We start from the raw sequence: 25,855 nt of genomic DNA on the forward strand, positions 1-25,855 counted from the left end.
GCCCTAGAGAATGGGAATTTTGACAGGGATTTGTGGAAAGCCCCAAGCAGCATGAGGGAATGGATGTCCTGTCATGGGGAGACAGGACTCCAGCAGGTGGGTCCTGGGTAGAAGAGGAATGGCGAAGAGTATGGACATTAATGTTTGCCTCCTTCACAGTTCATCTGGTGACTGAGGAAGACCAAAGATGAAAGGACTTTCTTGTAAAGAAACAATGAAAAAGAAGTAGCAGTGCTATTTGTTTCATGATTAAATAAAAACAAATCAGTTAAACAACTAAATAAAGAAAATTCAAGGAAGCAAAACCTCCTTAAAACTATTTTGTGCTAGACACCATGACTTATTGAGATGACTGGATCTTCTGACCCAGAGGTCTCTGTTTTTATACTCAACATTCCTATCCCCCAAGGTGGGGCCAGAAGTAGACCACCCTGCATGGATGGAATGGGGGCCATGGGATTCAGGAGAGGCTTGGATAAAACCTCTCTCTAGGTCTACACTCCTTATAACTTGCTCTTACCTTGTTCGGGGAGGATAATATGTTGCTTACTTCCACGAATATTCTGCTGAGCTCTAATCTCAGAGTTTAAGAGGAACTGACAACTAGGGGGCTCAATGTCACCTTTTATCAATATTTTCAGCTGTGGAGTAGAGAGAGTTAACATGCATTGAGTAATGGCTGTGTAATTTTGGACAAGTTACCTCATATCTGTGTCTTATCTGGTGAATGAGGATAATTTCAGTCTTGCCTTATAGTGTGGTTGTGAGAATTAAATATTCACTAGACTTCACGCACTGTCAACAGAGGGAAGCCCATGAAGAAGTGTTAGCTATTATGAAAATGACAAAGAATGACTGGTGTTAGACCCTTTACCTTTGCTAATCTACTTTATTTCTCAAAATAATTCTTTTTATGCATTTTCAACCTGTTTCTAGTTAAAGCAATTGAGTTACAGATAGGTTAACTAACTTTCCCAGAGTAGTGCGACTCATAAGTTTCAGAACAAATGGGGATTCAAACTTAGGTTGATGGGGCAGCAAGACTCTGTGCACTCTCAACACCTCTGCCTTCCAATGGGCACCTCTTTACTGGAACCTTAGTCTTCTAAAAGCTTCCACTGTATCCCTTCCTATAGCAGTTCTGAAAGCTCCCACTGTATTCCCATAGCAGTTCTAAAAGCTTCTACTGTATTCCTATAGCAGCTTGCCTGGATCTTTCTGGTGAATTTCCCCACATCCTGGTTTTATTATTTTCTTTTCAGTAAACTTTCCCCTGTTAATCCCTCCTTCAGTGTAACCTTGTTAGCTTTGTGGACACACCCCTGGCCAGACCTAGGCTTATGGGTCTGCCTCTCTCCACCCCTTCCCTTTGCTTCAGTTTAAAGTATCACCGATGCCTCTCGTTCACTTCCTTTGCTTTTAGCCCTCAGATGGGCAGGAGGAACCAAGGCTGAGGTCAGAATCCACATCCCAGGGCGACAGTGAAGGGGTCTTAGGGGAGCAGTGACTCCCCACCAACCCCTTCTTCACAGGGGCTGTTGGCAACCAAGAAAACTACTGGGAAAATGAAGAACTGCTGGTAAGAACTTGATAATGGAAAGAGTGGTGACAAGATTGGGGTAGGGATGATGGGAACCAAGAATCTGTGTTTCTGCAGTGGTAGTAGAATAAAAGGAGATGAGACAGGAGAGAGATTGAGAGAGAGAGAGAGAGAGAGAGAGAGAGAGAGAGAGAGAGAGAGAGAGAGAGAGAACAAAAAGACCAGATAAAGACACAAAGAGAGGAAAAGAGAGGAGATAACCACAGAGGCAGAGAAATCAAAAGTAAAAGAAAACAGAGACAGGGAAAAAGGTACAGAAAGAGTGAAATAATGAGATACTGAGGAAGTGAAATTAATAACACCACAGGAACAGTGGGGGCCAAAGATGTGCAAATTTTAAAAATCTAAGTAAGTATTCAGTTTGAATGAAACAAATAATCTGTACTGGGAATCGATCACCTACATTAATCAGGTTTATCAGATTTAAAAACATGAAGATTCTCATCTGGAGGGAATTCCTGTTTGACTCATTTCTATTCTCATCTTTTTAGGAAAATTCCAGTCTTTTTCTTTATATGCTGTTTTCTGGGACCCTGGGCATCTGCGGCTGTCAAGCGTCGCCCAAGTAAGGACCATAGTTTCTGAATTTTGAATTTTGAAATATTGGTTGTTTCCAGAAAAAGGCAGGATTGTGATCAAGCAGGGGTGTGGCTGAGGGAGGCCTGAGGCAGGCACCAGGGTCGTTTGCACCACCACTCTTCAATCCTGCTTTAGCCGTGGGGATGCTCTAGTGTTTGCCATGCTCAGTGCTGAGTGTGTAAAGGAAATCCTGATTGTGCTCACAGTAGGCAGGAAGGACACCATGTGTGCCCTACTAGCTAGAACAGTGCCATCTGGTTCAGATGACAGTAAATGTTGAGTGGACACATAAATGAATGGATGATGGATTGACCGCAACAATTTGGGTGAGGAGAGAGATGAAGAAAATGCTTGATGTACTCCAATGGCTAAGCCAAAGCTTTGTAATTGGAAAATATTTTTTTGTTGTTGTTTTTTGTTTTTTTTTTTTTTTGGAAGCCTAGGAAGTCTCTGTCATTAGGTGAGTCTCAGCATGGTACCAAGGTTGGAGGGTTACATGAAGTTTCTTGTGGTGATAAAAAAAAAAAAAAAATCCCTCTTAGGACCACTTTTCACATGTGTAAAGAACACCCAATTCTTGAATTACTCATCAAGTTGAGGGTTTAATTCTTCTCATAATTATTTTCTCTTTATTGTTACTCTTCCCAATTCTGGCAATAATCTCATTGGGACCTTTATTTAATGTCTTGGAATGAATTTATGAAATTAAATGCACCTTCTATATTTTATTTAGGATTAATGAATCCCAAGTCTTACCCAGGGGATCCCTCCTCTACTTAACAAAGATTCCTAAGAACTTCACCCTCCAGAAGGCTCACTGAAATGGCTCAAATCTGAGTCCAGACTCTCATTAGCATTCTAAAATTTGTGGTGTTTAAGGAATATTTTTTAGCCCAAACCACCAGAAGTTTTCCATACAGGCGTCTGACCTTGTGCCTTTCAGGACATTGCACAGCTCTTGTTCCAAAAGGAACAAATTCCTCACCTTCCCCCCAAAAACATTTTTTCCAGCACAGATTACTAAAGCAACTTTGTGCCTTGCATCCTTTCCAGGATAAGTTGAAGATGAATGAATTATGATGACTGAGGCACAGAGTTAAAGCCAAATACACTACTTACAAGCAAGCTTGTATAATATTGTATTTTAAATAATTGCTCAGTTATTGGCAATTGCTGTAGTGGATGAAGTAGGATAATATGCTATCTCTTTTGTAGGATTCCCTGTCAATTCAAATTCTAATGGGGGAAATGAACTCTGTCCCAAGATCAGGATTGGTCAAGATGATTTGCCAGGCAAGTAGAAATATGCCATGTTGAAAATGCATGCTTTCCAAACTGAACTTATTCTTTTATTTGGGAGAGTTGTGGTAAGTAAGGAAAAAACCAGGCTCATTTTGGATTTTTCATTTTGCTTTCTCTTTCTATAGGATTTGACCTAATTTCTCAGTTCCAGATAGATAAAGCAGCATCTAGAAGAGCTATCCAGAGAGTGGTGGGATCAACTTCATTACAAGTGGCTTACAAGTTGGGAAATAATGTAGATTTTAGGATTCCCACCAGGTAATCTATCAAAAATAGTTTATCCAATTATCTTCCTCAAATGTGTTTTAAAATATGGATAACTATGCAATGTTAGAGAATTTTCTCATGCTTAACATTTCTTGGATCATGATTTTATTTAAGGAATTTATTCACTTATCAATTGTTAGTGCTTTTCATGTTTTCAGTATATAATTTATTTTCAATTCCAGGAAAAGAAGAAATCATTGAGACTACGTTGATTTAAGACATGTTTTTTTTTTTTTTAAAATTTGCTTTCTGTTTTTTTTAAATAATTTGTCTGGTTTTGACTGAAAGGACCCTCTGTGAAAAGTGCCAGAGGTTAAGCATAAATTTAACTCAGAGCCACAGAGTGGTTAAGAGACTCACAATGGTGCTGTTCAAGTGTCCTGGTGCTGAAATAGAACCTCACATCCAGTGCTTAGCTCCTGGTAGACACCAAGCAAAAGCAAAACTAAAATAATTATAATATGGATGATGGTAGTGATGACAACAAAACATTCCACTTCTTTGGTCTCCTTTTCTAGAATTAAACCTTTTATTCTTTATTCCAAGATATTTTATATAGTGTACATATAAGTGTTGAGTTGTACCATTGTTATAAATGAGTTTTAGTGATTTAGTTTTTGTATCACTTATCTACCTTATGTGTGATTATTATGATTACTATGTGTTTTAGTGCACTGTAAAACACAGAATTAAAATTGCTTTGGTAGAGCAACAAGAAGATTAAGACTTTAGTGGACATTAGATTGTAAAGGTAAATAATGATTAATTAGAACAAAAAAGAATACTGTAGAAACTTCTAAATGTTTATAAAAGAACCTTTTGGTCAAGTTAGAGAAACTGATATAGTGCCATATTGCAGATAAAAAGTCACATTTTCAGCATACTATATATTTTATAATGCAATAATAGTGCACTGTATTTTTTTAATAGATGTACTAATTAACATTAATTACAATCTCTTCCCAACCCTATGAGTAGGGACATTATTACTTCTATTTAATGGAGTAGGAAGCTAAGCCCCCAAAGTTAAATTTACTTGCATAATTAAATTAAAGGGTTGGAACATGTTGGGGTGGGGTAGGATTGAAACCCAGGCAGCATCAGAGGTTGTGCTTCTAACCACGACTCCATGCTGAGACTGGAAAAACCATTCACATCTGGGAAGATTAAAGGCATAATGACAGCTGCATTGGCTGTTTCTCCCACTTTACATTCTTTTCATGCACAGAAGTGCTATCTGTGTTCTTAAATAAACTGCAAAAATGTTATTTTTCCTTTATTTAATAAAATGATAACATGGCACAAGACCCCCCAAGGTTGATCTAAATTCTCTTCTGTGATTTGAGGCACAATATGAATTCTCATTAGCTCTAATTTCAGGAATCAATCAACCTGAAGTCATATAACCCCTCTTTGTTGTTTTTCCCCAAATGCTGAGAGCCATCACTAAACTGCCTATACAGATTATAGCCTTATATTTACTATCTTGTTGACTTCCTGCCCCCCAAAAGACTAAAACTCTATTTTACTGGTGAGATTTATTAAGAGGTGAGGAAAGAAGAAGGAAGGAATTAGAAGAAAGAAGTAGGAGAAAGGAATTAAAAGAGGAGGTGAGTCAGATGGATGAGTTATATGGAGTCCCAAAAAGATAGTAAAATATGTTCTTGGACAAGATATTTAAGCTTCAATTGCCTCAGCTGAAAAACAGGATAACCATCAGAAATATGTCATAAGTTTGTATGTGGAACAAATGTTGATACACGAGAGTGCTTGAGCAGAGCCTGGTACACAGTGGTGTTAGGTAAGTGATGACGTTTAGTGGTGGAGCATGCTAGGGGGGGAATTGTATATGTACACAGGTCTCTTCTTAGTGTGTTCTTTCTTTTTAAGTTGCTCTCCAAGTCCTATCCATTCAAAAGCCAGGTGACAAGGAAAGTAGCAATTGAAATTGTTCTCAAAGAACAGATAATCTTGGTTTAAAGGGATTTTCTGTGCTCAAGAATATAGGTTCTGAGGCAGCAAACACAAACAATTGCAGAGTCTTATTGGAAGGAAAACATATGTCATATGGAACTAATGTGACAGTCATAATTTATTCTTTTTTCACATGTATTGTTTTAGTTGTAGATGGACACATTACTTTTACTTATGTGGTGCTGAGGATTGAACTCAGTGCCTCACACATGTTAGACAATCACTCTGCTAACTGAACCATTGCCCCAGCCCTCATAATTTATTCTTATTTTATCTTTTTAATTATTTTAAAGATATGAGATACATAATTCTTTGCCATTTTTTATTCCTTATTTTAGGCATGTTAGTTTAACATTGTCAACTCCTACTTACAAACATGCTATTTATTTTCCTTAAAAACAGAATTCTTAGCTTTATTTAGGTTAAGATCATAAATAAATGTTCCAAGGTTTGAAGACTTTCAAATCTTTTATTCAGATCCTTATAGTTCTCCATTTAAGGTACTCTGTGAAGATTGCAATGTAATGGAGTAAATTATTTATAGACACAGCTTCTTTTAAATAATGTATGCTGTCAGGTTTACTTATCAATGTGCATGGCATATTTACAAGAGCAGAATTTTGGGTGCTCAAAAACAACAATAGGCTGACTGTTTCATAAATTAGACTTGTGAGACTTTTAAATAGTCTTAGGTAATGCAAATGCATGTGTATTTTATTAATATGAGCAATAAAATAAATTGAATTTTCTCTTTTTTACCATATTGACATACTGTACTAGTCTAGTTTGAAAAATGATTAACTTGATAGTCTTAGTTATGTTTATATATGTACAAACACACATACATTTCTTCATATGTATGGAGAGAAAGAGACTTATGGATACTTTTGATTTAACAGTGCATCTATAAATAAGGTATTCTTTTAGCAACATCAAAACCACCTATATATTTTTTTTATGTTTACATACACCAAGTCAGAGATAATTGGAACATGTCCTATCTTACTTTCAACATAATCTCTTTGCTCGTTGAATAGGAAAGGTTGAATGAAACACAAATTGGAAGAGATCCCTCAGTTAACCTCATGTCTTTGCGCTGGAGTTACCTGAGCATGTTATTGTGACTTCCTGAATCAAAACAGATTTATTTTTAGGAACACATTTAATTCTGCAGCTTTTCTCACCATATTCATAGACAAATATATATATATATATATGTATATGTATATATATTTTTTAAGTCTAGAAAGGTAATGCTTAAGGAAAAGAAGAATGTAAAGCATTAAGATTTATCTTCCTATGGCAAAACCCTCATACTTTGATAATGACTATCTTGGACAAAAATATAAAAATACATTTTTTAATCTTCTAGTCGAGTCCAGATAATTAACTTAAAAGAATGATAAAAAGAATCTGTTTATAATTTGAACGGATACTTACCAAACTGCACTATTGAGTAAAACTTCACACATTTATCTCCCAGCTCCAAATTTACTAAGGTTAATTAAATGAGATATATTAACTTCTACGAGTTTTTATAGTTATACAATAGGCAGTATATTATATTGTCATTAGTGAACCTTAGTTTCTTTTCTAGAGGTTATTCTGAAATTGGCATGATTTTGAAAAATATAAAGTCAAAGGAAATAATGACAAACTAATTGACAAACAAATTATGTTAAAAACAAATATCTGTAATGATGTGTTAGCTCCATTCTGAGAAAATAGGACTATAAATAGTTCTAGAATATTTTTTAATTCTTTAACTCCAAACTAAATATTATTAGGTGTATCTGTTAAAACTTGCTGTATACTTGACAGATGTAAAAGATATTTAGTGAACTGAAAACTTTGCAATAGGAATAATAAACATCATCATACAAAAATAGGTATTGATAAAGTCTTTCATCCAGTATTATAAAAATGAACCAAAATCATGGTTAAGCTGAATGCTAGGGTGCACACCTGTAATCCCAGCAATTTGGGAGGCTGAGGCTGAAGGATTGCAGGTTCGAGGCCAGTCTCAAAAACTCAGTGAGGCCCTAAGGAACTTAGCAAGACCCTGTCTCAAATATTTAAAAAAAAAAAAAAAATGGCTGGAGATGTAGCTTAATGGTAAAGGACCCTTGAATTCATTCCCAGTAAGCCCCAACTCACCAGTGGCTGAAAGGAGGATTTGGATGATAAAAGAGTACTCAGATGAAAAGTTTCACCTTTTTATCTTGGACAAAGCAATGAAAATTTTTCAGGTAGTTGACCAAGATGGCAGCCACTGTGCCTTTTGATGATCAGCTGGTCTCCAAGGTTGCATACATCATTTCCATTTTTTTAACTTTCTTTCTTTAATTTTTTAATGTGGTGCTGAGGATTGAACCCAGTGCCTCATATGTCCTAGGCAAGTGCTCTACCACTGAGCTCCCAGCCCCATACCCTATTGACACATTTTATTGAAGATTTGCACAAATATTTGAAGAAAAGAAGTTAAGTGGGTTTTAATACTATTATATATTAGTTTTGTAGATGATGTCAAAGTGAAGAAAGAAAACCTTAGTAAATTAGTTTTATTTATTGCTAAATATCCTTGAAACTAAGGAATTTCCTAATGTAGAAATTCTTGAATGTAACAATATATTTTTATGTGACTGGCAATAAAACATGACAATTTGATAGATTTTAATATTATCATTTTAGTTTGTAAAAATGAAAATAGAATCCATCGGGATATTTCTTCTTGCTTTCCTCTTTGCTCCTCCCAAAAAGGGGTATATGTAACAAGAGTTTGACCTGGATGAGTTATTTGCAACTTGGGGTCCTAGTATATAATTATTTCCAGAAATGTCAAATTTTATTTTATAGCAAACAAAATTAACTAGCATCTAGTTTTCCTAGCAGTTCTTCCTTGTTTAGAAATTTTCCTTTGCTTAGGAGAAAGGGAAGGTATAACTTTTGAGTTGAGTCCTTGAAAGATGATGTTTAATCTGTCCTGGTTTTTAAAATTCAGTCTTCAGTTCTTAGTAGTTTGACTTCATTAGAAGATCCAAGTTGCAATCTCCAGATTGCTGTCTCCATGTAGATGGAGATGCCGTGGGTCACTAATGGTTTCACACTGCCCTTTAAGGCAGTAAAGGAAGTACAATGATAAATTGAGTTGGGGTAAAGAAGTAAAAATTGGTCATCTTTTGCTTGTCACACATCTGGTGACAAGCAACCAGCTGCTACCTAAATGTCATACTTTGAGCTGCCTGGAAAAGACAAATAGTCTCAGTGTGAAGAAACTTCTAAGTAAGGTTTGCATAGTCACTGATTCTCAAAATAGTTAAGTGGGTCTAGAGTGAAACTGTGTAGGAGAATACCACAGCAGTTATGAAATAACAATCATAATATATTACAAGCAAATTAAAAATTAAGTCACTTTAATTAAGTGATTTCATAAACAGTAGATCTGATTTGGATTCTAAATAATCTCAATCTCTTCTCTCACTTAAGGTAAGAAATGTTGCTAAGAACTTCCAAAGAGTTGGCTGAGATGGAATTGCTGAACAGTAGCTCTTTGGGTAGCATAAATAGTAATATTGTTGGGATTATGTGGCATTGGGAACCTTCCTTAGCCATGAGGGAGAGGTTTTTTAAATGTGTATTTTAAGATGGAACATTAATGTACATGAATGATTCTGTGAAGGTCTTTATGAACAGTCATGAAAGAACAAATACTACATAGTTTTTCATACTGTATTCTTCCTGTAGGTCTAGTATCTGAAATAGCATAAGGAGGGAAGATGTTAAATATGTATGAGCACAGAAAACCAGATTTATATTTACTATTTCAAAATTTTTCTCAGGCATTTATATCCCAGTGGACTGCCTGAAGAATACTCCTTTTTAACTACTTTTCGGATGACTGGAAGCACACTTGAAAAGAACTGGAGCATTTGGCAGATTCAGGATTCCTCTGGGAAGGAACAAGTTGGCGTGAAGATTAATGGCCAAACACGATCAGTTGCATTTTCATACAAGGGCCTGGATGGAAGTCTCCAAACAGTAGCCTTTTCAAATTTGCCTTCCTTGTTTGATTCCCAGTGGCATAAGATCATGATTGGCGTGGAAAGGAGTAGTGCTACTCTTTTTGTTGACTGCACCAGGATTGAATCCTTACCTATCAAGCCAAGAGGCCAAATTGATGTCGATGGCTTTGCTGTGCTGGGAAAACTTGCAGATAATCCTCAAGTTTCTGTTCCAGTAAGTATAATATCATATAGTAGATGAAAACAAAACCAGGTCCTTAAGGCTGAACCCAGATGTCATTGATAATTAGCTGGACACCTCACACAGCAAGCAGTTACTCAAAATTTACTCAATCACTTATTTGAAACCCTTTAGTGCCTGTTTTGAACACAGCATGTGCCAAATTGAATGGGGAATCAGAGGCAGTTAAGCAGATAGCTCCTGGTCTTGAGGAGTTTAAAGTCTACCTGAAGCATCCAGAATCCTTCTGAGTAACTCAGAGAGATACCCATACTAGTGTAGTACATATTGTGTATGTATAACTAATGAGAATATTCAAAGTAAGGTTAAGATGAATCCCAAATTCAATTAGACAAGAATTCCATGATTCTGGGAGGCAACGAATTTTGAAATGGAAGGATTCGAATTGGAATAAAAAAAGTGCATTCCAGCAGAGAGAAAGACCATTAAAGAAGTTAAGAATATGTAGGCCACATTCAAATGTCTATAGGCAGGTTTGGATGATAAATGTATTTGAAAATGTGAGTGTGTGTGGGAGGGAGGGAGGGAAGGAGGGGTACTAACTTCAGAGTGGTGAGAGAGAAGATTAGAAAGTATCCTATGAACAAGAATTAAATTATATAGATGGTAAAATATATATTTATTGAGAAATAGGTCTTACATGACATATTATGGAAGTAAAGGATTTTAAAGCTTTGTTCATGATTTTATTGCAGAGATTCATGCATATAAAGGTAAGGAATTTTATAAAGATCCAATAGCTGTGCCAATAAGCACCTTATAGTTCTATTATTTTGAATTGTTACATTTTCGCTGAACAATATCCTTTTAAAAGGATATTTTTATAATATTTTGACAGGAATTTTAAAAAAATGTATCTTAAAGAACACTTTAAAGGAAACTAAAAACATTAGAGCTCAGTATAAACAAATCACTGCTGTCTCTGTCTCTCATACTCGTATGGAGCTGTTAAATTCTAGTCACAAAACACATATCATGGAGGGTAGTAGGGGTTATACAATGATTTTGAATTGTTTCTGTGCACTTCTCAAAAAAGAGGTTATCAGGGATCTCAGTAATGGAATTGTTCAAGTAACTTGTTTTTGAGGAAAGAATTGTGATTAGTGTGAAAGGTAGTGTGAAATTTCTATATTCTGTGATGGACAGGAAGCAATTTGTAACTGCCACGTTAATGCTTTGGCTTGTAGACTCTTGAGAAAGTATTTCTTCATCTAATGAGTTATCACACCTCAAGTGGCTGGATTAGGAAGCCGGTGGGACCACTGTTGTGCCATCTTGAAATTTAGTGCAGCAAGATCTTTGCAATGATACTGCAAAGGTTTCCATACAGCACTGAACTCCTGTAATATCTCTGTCATTCCTGGACCACAGGTTGGGTGTAGAGACTTTAGGTTACTTCCTCACTGTGATGAATATCAATCAAGTAGTTTTAAAAAGGATTTATTGATTCATTGGGCTTAAAACACATTTCAAGTTTTTGTAATTCTGAATTTTGGGTGCTCAGATGTTATTAAATTGTCTGATTGCCAGGGTGATAAAGTCTCAGCATTATCTCATTATACTATAATCTTTCCAATGGTGTCATAACTGATTGTAGATTTTCTGACAATTATAGTCTCACATCACAAAGGAGACCAGTTCATACCCATTATTTTCTATTTTATTGTGCAAGTAGGAACTTAGCCTCTGGTTTTACATTATTCTTCCAGCCCACTGAGGAGCTTTTCTAAGTACATATTCTGTAGCCAACGTTAAAAGTATTTGAAATAGGCATGAATAAATGTATTCCTTCAGAACAAAATCCGACTTACACACCAGGAAACACAAAAGAGAGTTGAGTCTAATGCCCCATTAAAGTTTCATATCAGATGACCATGGTGGTGGCAATAGCAGTATTGACAATGATAACTAAATTAGATCAAGATTATAGGCCCAAAACAGTTTGACCTACCTTCAAGGACTGCAAGTGACAATGTTAAATTCAAACTTTCACAAAATGTATTCCTTAACCTTTACCCTGGTAAGACCAAAAAGAAGAAAATGATATAAAAGAAGTCCATTTATACTTTTTAAAAAAATCATCTTAGTACCTGTACTTTACCAATTTGACATTTTCAAAATGCTTACATTCCCATTAGCTTTTTGATTTTGGCATCAACTTGGCAAAATAGCAAGTACAGATAAAGTAACCTTCATTTCTCAGCTAGAGAAGCTATCTCAATAGGTCTACTGGCTTGCAGGAAACAATGTTAAGGGCTGGGGAGATAGCTCAGTTGGTGAAGTGCTCACCTCACAAGCACAAGGCCCTGGGTTCAATTCCCAGCACCACAAAAAAAAAAAAAAAAAAAAAAAAAATGTTAAGCATAAAAATTTTAATCTATCTTATTTTCTTTTATACCAAGGAATTTTCTTTGAGAAAAAAATGCATGCAATCACATATCTTTCCTTATAAAGCATCACATTGTTCTTACTTTGGAAGGTATTAGTAATTAGCATGCTTTTTTTTCAGACTTTGCAGTACAAACAAATATTAAAAAAGAAAGAATATTGTACAGTATATAAAGCATGTTCTTAGACATTAATCCTATTTATTAATCCTATTTGTTTGTTTACTCAATAAACTTTTATTGAGTGTTCATAAACTGTAGTCAAATACATTTGTCTTCTCCAAAGATGAGGAGGTGTTGGAGTTGGAGACCAAACAATTTGGCTCCTCATCTGGAGAATGAGTACATTGAAATACCTCCTCAATGATGTCAGGGTAGGGAGGCATGAAAGTGAAGGTCAAGGATAGGGGATGAGGTCTAAGAGGAAACCTGGGGATGAATAGGAGTTTTCCAGAAGGCTAGATAAGTCCAGTATTCTAGAGCAGATGGATTCTCATTTGAAAATTCTTCCCTTTGCAAACTTTGTCTTCCCACACTACTTCTCACTTGTTGTTGTTGTTGTTATTGTATATGTAGAACTTTATGGCAAAATGGGTCCTGAAAATCAGTGCAAAAATGGTGGTCATCATTATATTTGCTGAAAATATTGGTTATTCAAAGAGATCCTTATGTTGTACCATAAATAAAAATAGATGTCACACAGATTAAAGACTTCAGTTGAAAGATAAGGCTAAAAAACTGAATACTGTAAAGAAGTAACAGAATTTTTTGTTATTATTTTTTAAATGAATCAGTTTAAGGGAAAGATTATTTAAACATGTGGAAGTAAAACTACCAACTACACAGAAATAGATGAATCTAATAAAATAATTTTCTTTAGTAATGGGGATTGAATCCAGGGTCACTTAACCACTGAGCCAGATATTTATTTTGAGACAGGGTTTCGCTAAGTTGCTTATGCTGCTTACTTTTTAAAACTCAAGGTAGTCAAATACAAGTTGGTAGACAAAGCCCAGTGCTGATGAACTGCTCCTATTTTTTTTTTTTCATCAATTTGGGTAAAATCTGAAGGTGTTGGCAGTTATTGAAGATCAACCATGACTACTGGACCCTTGGAAGTCTTATAAGGTGATGGGAAGTGATATGCACATATTGTGAAAGACAGAGCTATACTAATAGATCATCCTTTTCTCAATGTAGAGACAGCAAATATTCAATCTTACAGTGTCAAAACTTTTAATTTCAAGTAAAATAACATGAAATAGCATGAAACAGTAAGGAACAGTATGTTTTTTCTATTTTTCTTCATGCAATTGGATTCACTCTGATCTTCACTACTTTATATTAATTGATTTTTTTCTTAATAAATAAATCAAAAAGAAAATATCTTTTCTACAGATATTATCAGTTATTGAAAGGTAACCCTAAGAATTACATAATAAAATGCAATTGAAAACATTTGATGGATCACTAATGCTAAAAGATTCACTTACACATTGTGATTTTCCCCTGTCCATCTATTTTGTTCCCTTCCTTTTCTGAATTGGAAAAATAAGCCAATTTCAAGAGGTTTTCATAATGATTGTGATAGAGCTGTTCATGTGGTCTACAACTCAAATACCTTCTCATCATTCATGGTTATTTAGTGGGCTCAGAGCATTTTATACTTTTTCCCAATGTACTGCTGTAAGATTGTTAGCTTTGATTTTGAAGCAATAAATTCCTTATTTCCTATTCTCCTTTGTGCCTGTATTTTAGGATGGTGCCATTTATTCCACTGCAAAGCCCAATTTCTTGGCAGCATACTATAAAAACATGTTATTTTATGATAGGTTCTTTATTGTTTGTTGTCAGCATGATTGCCTGTGAGAGTTATTTGGTATAGCTCTATTAGAAAACAAAGTTAGCCTTTCTCCCTTTTCAGGGATGTACACTGGGAATCTGGGCTTATTTGAGGGAGGATAAAAGTTTATATGATTTTACAAATCTATGACTCAAACCATTCTTCTTTTTTTAACCTCTGCATATTCCAAATAAATCATCATAGAATGTGATAGATTTAATGCTTTTAAAAGTATCTCTCAAATGTGTTGCTTTATGTTTAGTTTCATTAGATTCAGGAAAAATGTGAGAGCTAGTAAAACTGTTGGTGGAAAAGCTATTTGTCCTTTCCTTTATGCCACAGAATTTAATCACACTAAACCAAATCCAAAAGTAATTAAAATTTCATGTATGGATAACATGGGAAAATAAATTTTGAGGTTGTGATTAATATTATTTCTGGTATTAGATAAATACTGCAGGAAAGTTATGTTTTCAGTGATTTAAAGACTATATATTACCTATTATACATAATATCTAGACTATTATGTTTTGACAACTGTACCCTTTTCAAATACTTTTTTTACTTGGAACTATTAAATTAATAAAATAAATGGTAATCTTATTTATTATACATAGCTATGAGAAACACCGCTTATAACACTTTAATTTGATTGAAGTATTTTTTGAAACTGACTGTCAAAACAATTTTCTGAAGATAAAACCTAGCCTGCTGCAATGTAGACCATATTAACAGCATCAACTAGATTTTCCACTAGGTGGCAATGAAATCAGAACACACAGAAATAGAACTGTCATTATTGGGGGAGGAAGCTATTTATGAATAACTAGAATAAAAATTAAGTGATGACCAAACTTGCTTTTAATAAAAAACCAAAAACACAAAATATTTCTATTGTCTTCAGCTGTGCCTATACAGTTGCAGGACAAAAATCAGTGCTATTAATTTTTCCATTTCTATAAAAATCTATGTAGAAGATCATAAAGAAATCTTTGTTCAGGCTAATCTCTGTATGGTTAGTTTCTTTGGTTCCAATGTGGTGTCAATAGGATCATGGGCTTTTAGAGCTGGAGGAAACATGGAGTACATGTCATCCAAACCTCTCAGTTTATATGTGAAGAAACCGAAACCCATGGAGGAGAAGGGGCCTGCCCCAAATCATAATCAAATCACCAGCAAATATAATCAGTTCTTTCCTTGAGATATCACTTATTCATCTCTGTGTATTCATTCATTAGCAGTCAACAACTATTTGACATCTTAGGTTATAGGCATTATTTTAGGTGATAGAGGAAGACAAAAATTAATACTTCAATGAGGCTTACATTCTGGGGGGAGGAGACAGACACCATGAGTAACTGAGTGCATGTATAGTGTGCCTGGTAATCATAAATGATATAGGGAAAAACGTAAGTGGAAAATCAGAGTGCCTGAGGGAAGGACTCATTGAGAAGGAAACATTTTAGAAGAAAATTGAAGGAGTTGAGGGAGCTGGCCTGTGGATACATAGGGGAGGAGGTTTGCACGAAGAGAGAATAGTGTGTAGAAGGAACTGGTGTCCATGTTTGTTGGCTGTTTGAGGAGCACCTTCAGAGTAGAGTGGAATGAGAGAAATGGGCAGTGGGGCTGGGAGGGATCATCATGGAGATGTGGTGGGGAAATTGTTAACACCTTGCCTGTCATGCTGTGTGAGATGGACATCAGATGGTTTTGTGTTGATAAGTAACATGTTCTCATCTTCTGAAAGGATCTCTCTGGTTCTATTTTGATAATCTATTGTAGGAGGGAGAGAAGAAAAGAAGCACTTAGGAGCAAGAGAGACTTTCAGAGTTACTGCAACAATACAGGCAAGGATAGTCTTAGTTTGGAACATGGTGGTAGTTATGGAGTTGGTGAAAGGTGGTCATACGTTGATAGTTTGAGGATAAAGAAAACAGGATTTGGGGTATAAGAAGAAAAAAAAAAAGAAAACAGTATGATACCAAATGTTTTTGGTGTAATTAGAGGTATAAAGTTGCCATTTACTATAGCAAGAACAAATCAAGGAGAATATCAGAGGTTGGTTTCGAACATGTAAGATTGACTAGGAATTTGGTCATTATTGAATAGCTAAGGAAAATGCTGAGTAAGTTAGGTGTGTTCTTCTGGAAATCAGGAGACAGGCTCAGTTGAGAGCTGAACTCGGGGAGTTGTCAACATATATGTGGTATTTGAGGTCATGAAATCACCAAGAAATGAGTTCAACACAGAACTAGGGCTGGGTCCTGAAATAGCCAACATTTAGAGGTTGTTAGATGAAGACTTATTAAAGGCACTTAGAAAGGAGGAAATCTGTGATATATGAGAATAGGAGGTTTTAGTGTTCTGAAATCCAAGGGAAAACAGTATTTAAAGGAACCTGGAACAAGAAATTAGTGCAATTGCTTTTGGTGGGTCAAATAAGAGGATTGAGAGTTGTCTATTGGATTTAGAAACAAATGAGGATGATTTGATCAAAGAGCCATTGGAGTGTTGGAAGCGAAAGTTCAATTGGAAAGAATTCTACAGAAAATGTGGAGGAGAGGAATTAGAAACAATGAATATAGATAACTCCTTTGAGTTTTGTATAAAGGGGAGCAGAAAATAGGATGAAAGCTGAAGGGGGATGTGGAATGAGGACCAGGTATATTTTTCCAGTTGACAGGAAACCCAGGATGCCTCATCATGGTTCAGAGTGTGATACTTGTTGATTCTTTAATATAGCAGTCTCTTTCTGCATTAAAGGATCACACACTCATGATCAAATGAATCTCCTTGAAAATGCCCTTCTAAATCAGATCACTTTTCCCCATTCCTACACTTTGGATAAAAATCTTTGATGACAACCCAGTAATTATCTATCCAATATCTATTCAAATTCTTTAGCTTAGAATTCAGGGTGAAAAAAATTATCAGAAGTCTATTCTGTCCCAGGTCATCTAATCTCTTCTCAGTATACCACTTTCCATCCTTGTTGTCCAGCTTCTCTCTTTAGGACCCTGATCTTTACCCTCTCCATCTCTGCATATAAAAATCTTAATTACTTTTCAGGGCCCCGCTTACATGTTACATGTTATGTGATCCTTTCATTGACTACTTCAGCCAGAAAAAGTATTTATGCTATAGTATTTATCATCAAAAAGCATTTTAAACTTAGATTCTGCCTTATATTCTTGACATTTTTGTGTCTTCCATAGTACTTATCTCAAACCACATGTTATATAAAGACATGTCAAAAAATAAATGACAATGTTCCAGGTGTTCTAACTTCAAGTCTACTGCCTTCCCCTTTCACCCTGTGTCTTAGCCTTTGCTATGATCCAGAAAAGTGCTGTCTACTCATATTTAATTATATTCCTAGCATGGTGTATGGAATTGCATGGCTTAGTCTTTGTAAAATTGGGAGATTTTCTGATTTTGAGATAGGCAGAGCTTCCTGCTCATACCCAGGAAGCTTCACTTGGTAGAAGTCCTTTTAGATGGTAGGAACTAACATTTCATCATAAACTGGATGATGGAGACAAGTCCCATCATTTGTTATTAGAATTACCTCTTAGAAGGAAAACAGTTGTCTGTCATTAGTTTTTATTTAGTTATCAGGAAGACTTAACTACTTTATTAATATTTCTCAACAACCCATTAAAATAAGTAGAAGTTACTATCTTATTTAAAAAGTAGAATATGGAGCAGAAATTTTTTTGCTTGAGTGTGTTGTCTCCTGGACATGTCCCCAGTCTCAGGAGAGGTATACCTTCGTGTCCTGTAGAAAAGGGTTAGAGAATGCCAGCTCTGGACAGATGTGAGGCAGTTTATATTCACACCATTCAATTTCCCTTGGGACAATGGAGAACCATTTTATTTTGAGGAGGGCAGATTTTACTAGAGAAGTTTATGGTCTGCCTAATAGTTTTTTAAAAAGTTTATTTCTCTATATTTCTGCATTTCTTATCTTTCACACTGTGGGTGGGGAATATCCTTGGTTTTCCTAGAATGTTTCTTAGTGATTGGCTTCTATAGGGACTTCAAAAATGTTGCTGGAGGACTAAATTAAAATATTCATCACATATATTTTGTCTGTGAATTTTCAAAGAGAAGAGTGAGTCCAGGTATGAAACTGAGAAACGTGTAGAAATCAGCATTTTAGCCGCCTACTGAAAGTGATTTTTGCCAAAGCACTCTGCCAATCTTCCTTCAAAATAATTAGCATGCAAATTGGAAGTCATACTGCATGCTAAAAAAAAGTGGTTGTTGTATAGATTATTATTAGTGCGTAGGTGGTGTTTATGTGGATGCGCAGATGTGTTGAGAACCCTTGATCTATGTGGCACTCTGAACGACTCAGGCTATATTCACAGATGAATTACATTTCATTCTCCCATTATTATGTGCCACAATTGCATTTTGCATATTTAAACAGGTGTACTGATTTATCTAGAGAGAATTACATTTTTGAGAAAACAGTTTAATGAATTCACATTTGCAATAAGTAACTTTAATGAAAAAAGATGTAAGTTTCCTGGTTAGTCATATAATTAATGTTTCTCAGGGTGATTAAGGTTTGAATTGTTTTACACAATCAAAATATCATACATATACAATGCATGCCTAGTTTGAGTTACCAATCCACAAAGAACTAGTAAATAAAATTGTGTGAGTGGGCTTTTATTCTGAGGACTGGAGAGGAAGAACACATCTTTTTTTATTCTGCAAAATTCTTATCTAGTTAGAAAAAGAATGATAATTCTCTTTGCTATGTGATATTTTGTTATACACATGAATATGTAAGTGCGTATAGGCACAGCTGTCAGTTTGTAGAGGAACACTAGTAATTTTGCTTCTGGATATATTTCTATAACAAGCACACAAAGTGAGGAAGTTTGAATTTTTATGAAAGTTTCTTAGTCTAGTTTTGAAGTTTTCTGGCAGATGGTAGAAAAAAGCTTACACAGTTTTAACTTCTAGTTCTCTCTTCTCATCTTATACATAAAGTTCAATCATCAAATGCCTTCGTTACCAGCTTTGAAAGTATGATTCACTGTGGAGATAGTATGTATTCTTCAGGGAGTTCAAGTTTCTCAATTTTATTGTCAGAAAAATTTGGAAGGCCAGCTCTGTCATTTACTAACTGTGTGACTTTCGCAAACTAGCTAAACTCTTTTATCCATCTGTGAACTGACTCACATGCCAGATATTTAAAAATAGTCATTAAGGAAAAATTTGTTCCATTCTGTTTTTCATCTTCCTTATATATATTTCCACTGAAATATAAAACAAAACTCAAATAAAATCTCAAGTAAATAAGACTACTCTGATCAAAGTAAAGTTTGAACAAGATGATTTCCTTGACCAAAAGAGATTGTGCAATTTGAAAAGCAGTCTTCTTCAAGATGTCAGTATACTACTGTTAAACCATCGGCATCATGGATCAAAGATCAGCATAATTCTCATGCAGTATAGATAACTTCCTATCTTAAATATGTTTTGACTTATCTCCTCACTTATTTTCTATCCCACTTAACACATTTTGCCAATGTCCACATTTTTCTAGAGAAAAGGCATGATAATGGAGGGGAAAAAAATCTGTCATCATTTCCAATTTCAATCTCCCATCCAGTAACCTCAACTCTGGTTGCTGCTTCAGCAGTGGAAAAAAAAAAAATACATCTAACTTCACTTTAGATTCAACAGATCTAGAATCCATCTGGTGGGTGGGAAGGAAGGGAAGGTAAACTCTAGGATGGGTGCCAATGCAGGAATGTAAAAGCTTACTGGTTTATTTTTCACCTCTGCATAAAATGGAAAATTTCCTTTTGCTCAACCTTCCCTACCTTCATGTATAGAAAGGAAGAACTCCATCCATCATTGCCAATTTCAATCTCTGGATGTTTCTACAACAGTAGACAAAAAAAGATATCTAACTGCATTCTAAATTCAGCAGATCAGATCTACCATCTATTTGGCAGGAGGAAGGATGAAAGAAAAGAGGTAAATACATAGATTTGGGACCTACATATGTAACTAGACACTTCTTTTATAATGCCAGTAGCATCTACTGACCAATAAATATGAATCTAATTTGAAATGCTTAGCAAGGAACCTACTCAATACATAGTGACCAGAATGACACATGGCTTCAGACTTCTTGTGGAATTTGAATAATTTTTTTTTTTTGGTCATATGAGGCTCTTTTCAGATTTAGAATTGGCAATTCTTTCTTTGCTCTATTTCTTTCTTGTTGCATCTTTCCTCCCAAATACCTGTCAAAAGTATAAGAAATTGTCATGATATATTTGCAGTTAAAGTGGCTAGAAGGTTATGCAAAAATTTTGTTCTTTTTCTCCAAAGTCCTAGATTTCCCTCTTAGTCTTTTCACCTTCAGTTCTTGCTCTTTCCATTTTAAATGGATACCACTCCATGGAGAATGTTTTCTTTAGTATGAAAATTGTTTTCAGGACTGCATTTTCTTCCTTCTAGTTGTTCTCTTGGTTGCCTTTTTTTTCCCCCCAAATCCTGTCTCTAGTCTCCCTGCATATATTTCCTATGGAGTTCATTAAACCTGGTTTCCAGTGCAGACTCTGGCTTGTGACTTGGACAGTCCCCTGTTGTCTCTGAACTTCATTTTAATAGAGTCTACCTCTTGAGATTGTAGTTAGAACAGAAATAGGAAATCAGTGCTAGTGGTCAGTTTCCTGGCTAGGGCTATGCTGGAATAAATCAAAGCTAAAGACAGCAACATCCGAATGATCAGAGAAACTTGGGAAGAACTTCTAGCTGATTTCCATTAGAAAACAATTTCTATTTAAGGAAAAGCAAAGGTCTATTTGAAGTCAAGAAGTTCAAGTTGGTTTTGAATCAGTTAAGGATTAGACCACACTTAAAAACATCTCTCTTAAATGACCTGCTCAGTCTACCAAAAGAAAGTTAACTGACTCTCTGCTGCTTTTCACCAGTTTGAACTTCAGTGGATGCTGATTCATTGTGACCCCCTGAGACCCAGCAGAGAAACTTGTCATGAGCTGCCAGTCAGAATAACGGTGAGTCCCTTGACCATAAGCTAAGGGCAGCTAACTGCTTTTCACTTCATCAACCTCCCCACCTCCCTATCTCCCTACTTTCTTTCTCTAAAGAGCATGTGATTTGATGTACTGACCAGACAGGCATTAAGGAAGCATTGGTCTTCTTTGAAGCCTGGTGGGTAGAAACTACCTGGGGCAGGGTAGGGGTGGGGGTCTGTCTGGTTCTTCCTTTGGTGGCTTCCCATTTCCACTCCCAAACGTCTCTCCAGAAACACTGGAGTTCTTTAAGCCTCCGGGAGAGGCTCCTAACAGGGAAAGGCAGAGCTGCACGCTCAAGGCCGGCCTGTGGGCCGCAGGGAAAGGGTTAAGGGGGACTGTTGTCATTCTATCCGTCCTCCTGCTAGCTCTCCTCCAATCCCCAGGACCCTCTCCAGGGCCATTCATAAAGAGAAGGAACGAACGAACATCTCCCAGGCCAGGCTAGGGCATATTTGTTACCATTTCTCCTGGGGCACTTTCTGCTGGGCCAAGTGCCACTTTATGCGAGAAACCTATAAGGGCAATAGGTTTCAGAACCCAGTCAGGGGATTAGCCGAGCGCAGCAGGGCATGGCCTGGACAGCCCGGGACCGCGGGGCTCTTGGGCTGCGATTGTTGCTGTCAGGGCTCTGCTTGTGCGCGGCTCAAGTAAGTTGTGTGCGAGTTCGGGGTGGTGGTGGGGACATCTTCTCACTTTCTCCCCTTCTTTGCTTCCACAGCCCAGCCAGACTACCGACGAGGTAAGCTAAAGACCAGAAGTGCATTTTTCCAAGCGCACAAGAGGAAATGTGGGGGCGCAGCCATTGGGATTGTGTAGGGAAGGTTCAGAGCATCCCTAGAGCTCTCAGACCAGCGCTTGTTGCAGCCTAGAGCACCTGCAGCAGGCACCCTCGGAGTGTGTGTGGGGGGGATAGATGACCCCTTGGCCTTGAAAAGGGGCCTTCTCCCCTGTTTGGTCCCCAACACTGAAGGCTAAGGCTCTAGAAGTAATGGATAACTCAAGAATAGGACTTAGTTTTTAGCCTGCATGGGTTCTCACCTCCCCTCCCCCACCCGGGTCAAGGTCTAGAGCCGGCCTTGTTAGAGAAGGCGGGAATTCAGGCTAGCACACTCTCCAGCTCTTCCAGCCCGTGGGGGTTATACTAAATCCCGAGTATTGCTAGCGATGCGGGTGGCTCCAGGATTGGAACCCGGCAGCCCTGGCTCCCTCAAAATTTAAGCAACTTCCCTAAGGCTGGGTGTCTCCTCCCTCCAGCACAGCAGAGCACCCGGTGGGGGCCGGGAGGGGCGGTGTTAAGTCCGGCTAGGTTTGAGGTTTCACTTACAAAGACCCCATTGTAACCTGTCTGGTCATTGGAGTTTAGAAAAAGTTTTCCTTGATGAAAGAAGCTTTCTTCTCTCTCCCTCTCAATCGTTTTAAATTCAGAAGCAGGGAGGGAGGGGGCTACCTGGGGGTGGGTCCCACATTCCCTAAGCAAAGTGTTCATACTGTTTCAGGAGCCAGCATTCCCTCTAGCACCATCAAAGCCTAGCTGTTTGCAAGTCATAAAAGGAGTTACACCCTAGGGTCAGTCTGAAATTTGGCACAGTTTTGAAGCAAGCTGCAAAGATCTCATGCAAAGGAATGTCACTACAGGTAGAACTGCAGAGAGGCCAGGGGCTGGATCTTAAAACTCTCCTGCCCTACTCCTCCCAAATCTTTTCCTCCAGAATCCTCCCCCAGATTCTACTGGCAAAGAAAGATTTACAAAACCTTACTGTAAAGTGGAGCATTTCCATACTTGTTCCTTCCATTCTGGTCAAAACACTGACTTGCAATTACTGATTAAATCGAAATATCATGTGACTCCCATTTTTATTGAATTCCTTTTGGGAAAATAGGCATTAGACCCTCCCTTCTTCATAACCTCACCCCCCTCTATTTTGGTTCCAGGATTGAACCCAGAAGGGCTTAACCACTGAGCCATATCCCCAGCCATTTTAAAAACACTTTATTTAGAGACAGTATCTTGCTGAGTTCGGCTTTGAATTTACAATCCTCCTGGCTCAGCCTTCCAAGCCGCTGGGATTACAGGCATGTGCCAACGCGCCAGACTACAAACCCACTTCCTTTTAATGCTCTCTGGGAAGGTGAGGTCAAATGAAGTCAGTTCCCAAGTTGTGGGAGTACCCTTCGTTCAGAATACGGCAGAACCAAAACCTGCTTGGAAGTTTGAAATGCATTTATCATACTGGGTTTCAAAAACCTGGTTTCCATAAGGAGGTAGGATATGGGGTTGTTAGGACACCACCTTAACTTGATTCTTGTTGCCCAAACACCTGTGTGTTCTGTTTTTGCCAGAGAGGTCCACCAGGAGAGCGGGGGCCTCCTGGGCCTCCGGGGCCCCCTGGAGTTCCAGGCATCGATGGCATAGATGTAAGTTTCGGTCTGCAGGTACCTTCTGTTCAAGCCTGCTCTTTTCCACAGTTTTTTCAGCGGTGGCTCCCCTTTTGCCACCCGCATAAAGGTGGGACTGGATGGAGATGAGAGTTGAGGGTTGGATCTTAGAGCCTAAGGACTTTCGGAGAAGCCCTATTAGTCCTGTCTTTCCCCATTGCTCATGCACCTCCAACTTTTGGCCCTTACCCTGTCTTTGTCCCTGTGGTCAGCTCGCCTGGGATCGTCCCAGGGTGGACCTAAGCTTCTACTCACGAACTGCTTTTTGCTTCTGTGCCTCCAGGGTGACCGAGGACCTAAGGGTCCCCCAGGCCTCCCGGTAAGTTGATCAGCGCGACGACGCCCCACTTCCTTCCTTTAGATGTGTTTTGCAGCCACGCGTCCAAAGAGTCTCACCTTTGCATCTTTTTCTTTCCCTGTCTCATTTTTTTCCTGCACAGGGTCCTCCTGGAGAACCGGGAAAGCCAGGAGCTCCGGGAAAGCCTGGCACACCCGGCGCTGACGTGAGTAGGCTGAATAGGTGAAAGTGTTGGGGAGCTCAACCCAGCCCGGGGTGTATGGTGGGTGAGCTTGAGCTTAGCCTTGCTTATAACGCCTGACCTGTGGAGCTGGAATCTCCCCGAAAGGGGCTTGAGAGGTTGGAGCCACCTACCTCGTGGCTACGAGGAAAGACTCATAGGAAGGCAACTCAAGTCATACCCCAATGCGGGCACAGGGAGGAAGGGGCCCCAGTGGTGGTGGGGGTGGTGACGGTTACCACCCGCACAACATCTGGTCTTGCCCATTCTCTGGTACTCTCTGAATTAATTCAGAAAAAAGTACCTGCAGGCATGCAAAGGGGCAGAGATAGAAAAAAGGAAAGGATGTTTGAAGTGAAAGAAGGTGTGTGTGGGAATGAGGCAGAGGCAGAGAAATGGTCAACACGTAGCAAATAGGAAGTTCAAAACTTTTTTTGTCTTTTCCTTTTTAATTTTTTGGCTTAACATTACTGACAGAAATGAGTTGACTAGGGTTAGTTGAAGATTGGGAACCAGCAACCTTTCTCCAATGTGCCCTACCCTCCACCCCCATAGGAAGGAAGTTCCAATGCTGAGATAAATGGTAAATAATATTTCTTCCCAGTAAAGTGACATCAGGATTCTCAGTTTCTCCTCTCTCCACGCAGTCTATTACTTAATGAGGTCCCACTATAGACTAGTCCTTGATTTTGTCCCTGGGATACAAAATAAAGCCAGAAATGGCATCTGTTCTCAGAGAACACATAATAGTGCCCCTCCCCAGTTTTCCAAAGGTCTTTCTAAATGAAACAAAGCACCCCAAAACCTACAATTATAATTTCCAAGAAAATTTGACTAGAGTTTGAGACAGATCCTTTATTTTGATAGAGAGAAAAAATAGCTGGATTTTAAGACATGCTGTCTCTGTCAGGATTACCATAATCAGGGTACTTTTCTTTCTCATTTAATGCTTCGGGAGTTAGGCTTTGTTTTACATTTCAAAGACCCTGGTTTGAATTTTCTGTGTATGCAAAATGGCAGTACCTGAGGTACCCATGGACTTATACTTGGATAATAGAAACTGAAATTATGTAACTTTCTGGCTGTCCAAGCCTTTTGAAACTGAATTACTTGAAGTTGTCATATCATAATAATAATGTATGATGAATACAAGACCACTAGATAAACTAGTAGTCTAATATAAGTTAAGCTTATTTCTGTATTCTTTTGAAACTTCAGCTGACCTTTTGGATGAAAACAAAATTTCCAACTAAATTTAAAAAGTTTGTTTTGGTAGTTGAAGCATAAACCAGTTATCTGAAGTCTTATCTTATTATTAATTTGCAGTATAATTTCAGGCAGATGGCTAGACTTAGCTGCCCCTCAGTTTTAGTAGTGCTTTTGTGGCTTGTTCAACAAATTCTTTATCTTTTATCATAATGTCATTCCTGGTTTTGTTTTATAATAAAGTGCTTTCAAATTTATAGAAGTACATTGTCAAAATAATTACAAGTATTTTTCTTTGCATTTGCAGCCTATTAGTACAAAACAGACTATATTTTGAATATTAAAAATTGCAGGGTTGAGGTTATAGCTCAGTTGGTAGAGTGCTTGCCTCGCTTACAGAAGGACCT

The 25,855-nt window shown here is 37.5% G+C and overlaps 1 protein-coding gene across 1 annotated transcript in view; it reads left to right on the plus strand.

Moving 5' to 3' along the window:
- Col9a1 (collagen type IX alpha 1 chain) overlaps positions 1–25,855 on the plus strand; it is a 127,817-nt gene that overhangs the window by 40,928 nt on the left and 61,034 nt on the right. Inside the window, exons 2-10 of the mRNA XM_047559349.1 lie at positions 2,092–2,165; positions 3,395–3,472; positions 3,607–3,739; positions 9,562–9,958; positions 21,184–21,267; positions 22,007–22,027; positions 23,629–23,703; positions 24,008–24,043; positions 24,165–24,227. Of these exons, the coding sequence (XP_047415305.1) occupies positions 2,092–2,165; positions 3,395–3,472; positions 3,607–3,739; positions 9,562–9,958; positions 21,184–21,267; positions 22,007–22,027; positions 23,629–23,703; positions 24,008–24,043; positions 24,165–24,227 (961 nt within the window). The remainder of the gene's footprint in view (positions 1–2,091; positions 2,166–3,394; positions 3,473–3,606; positions 3,740–9,561; positions 9,959–21,183; positions 21,268–22,006; positions 22,028–23,628; positions 23,704–24,007; positions 24,044–24,164; positions 24,228–25,855) is intronic.

The sequence above is a fragment of the Sciurus carolinensis genome, chromosome 7 (genome assembly GCF_902686445.1).
Source record: "Sciurus carolinensis chromosome 7, mSciCar1.2, whole genome shotgun sequence".
In the NCBI taxonomy this organism is placed as follows: domain Eukaryota; kingdom Metazoa; phylum Chordata; class Mammalia; order Rodentia; family Sciuridae; genus Sciurus; species Sciurus carolinensis.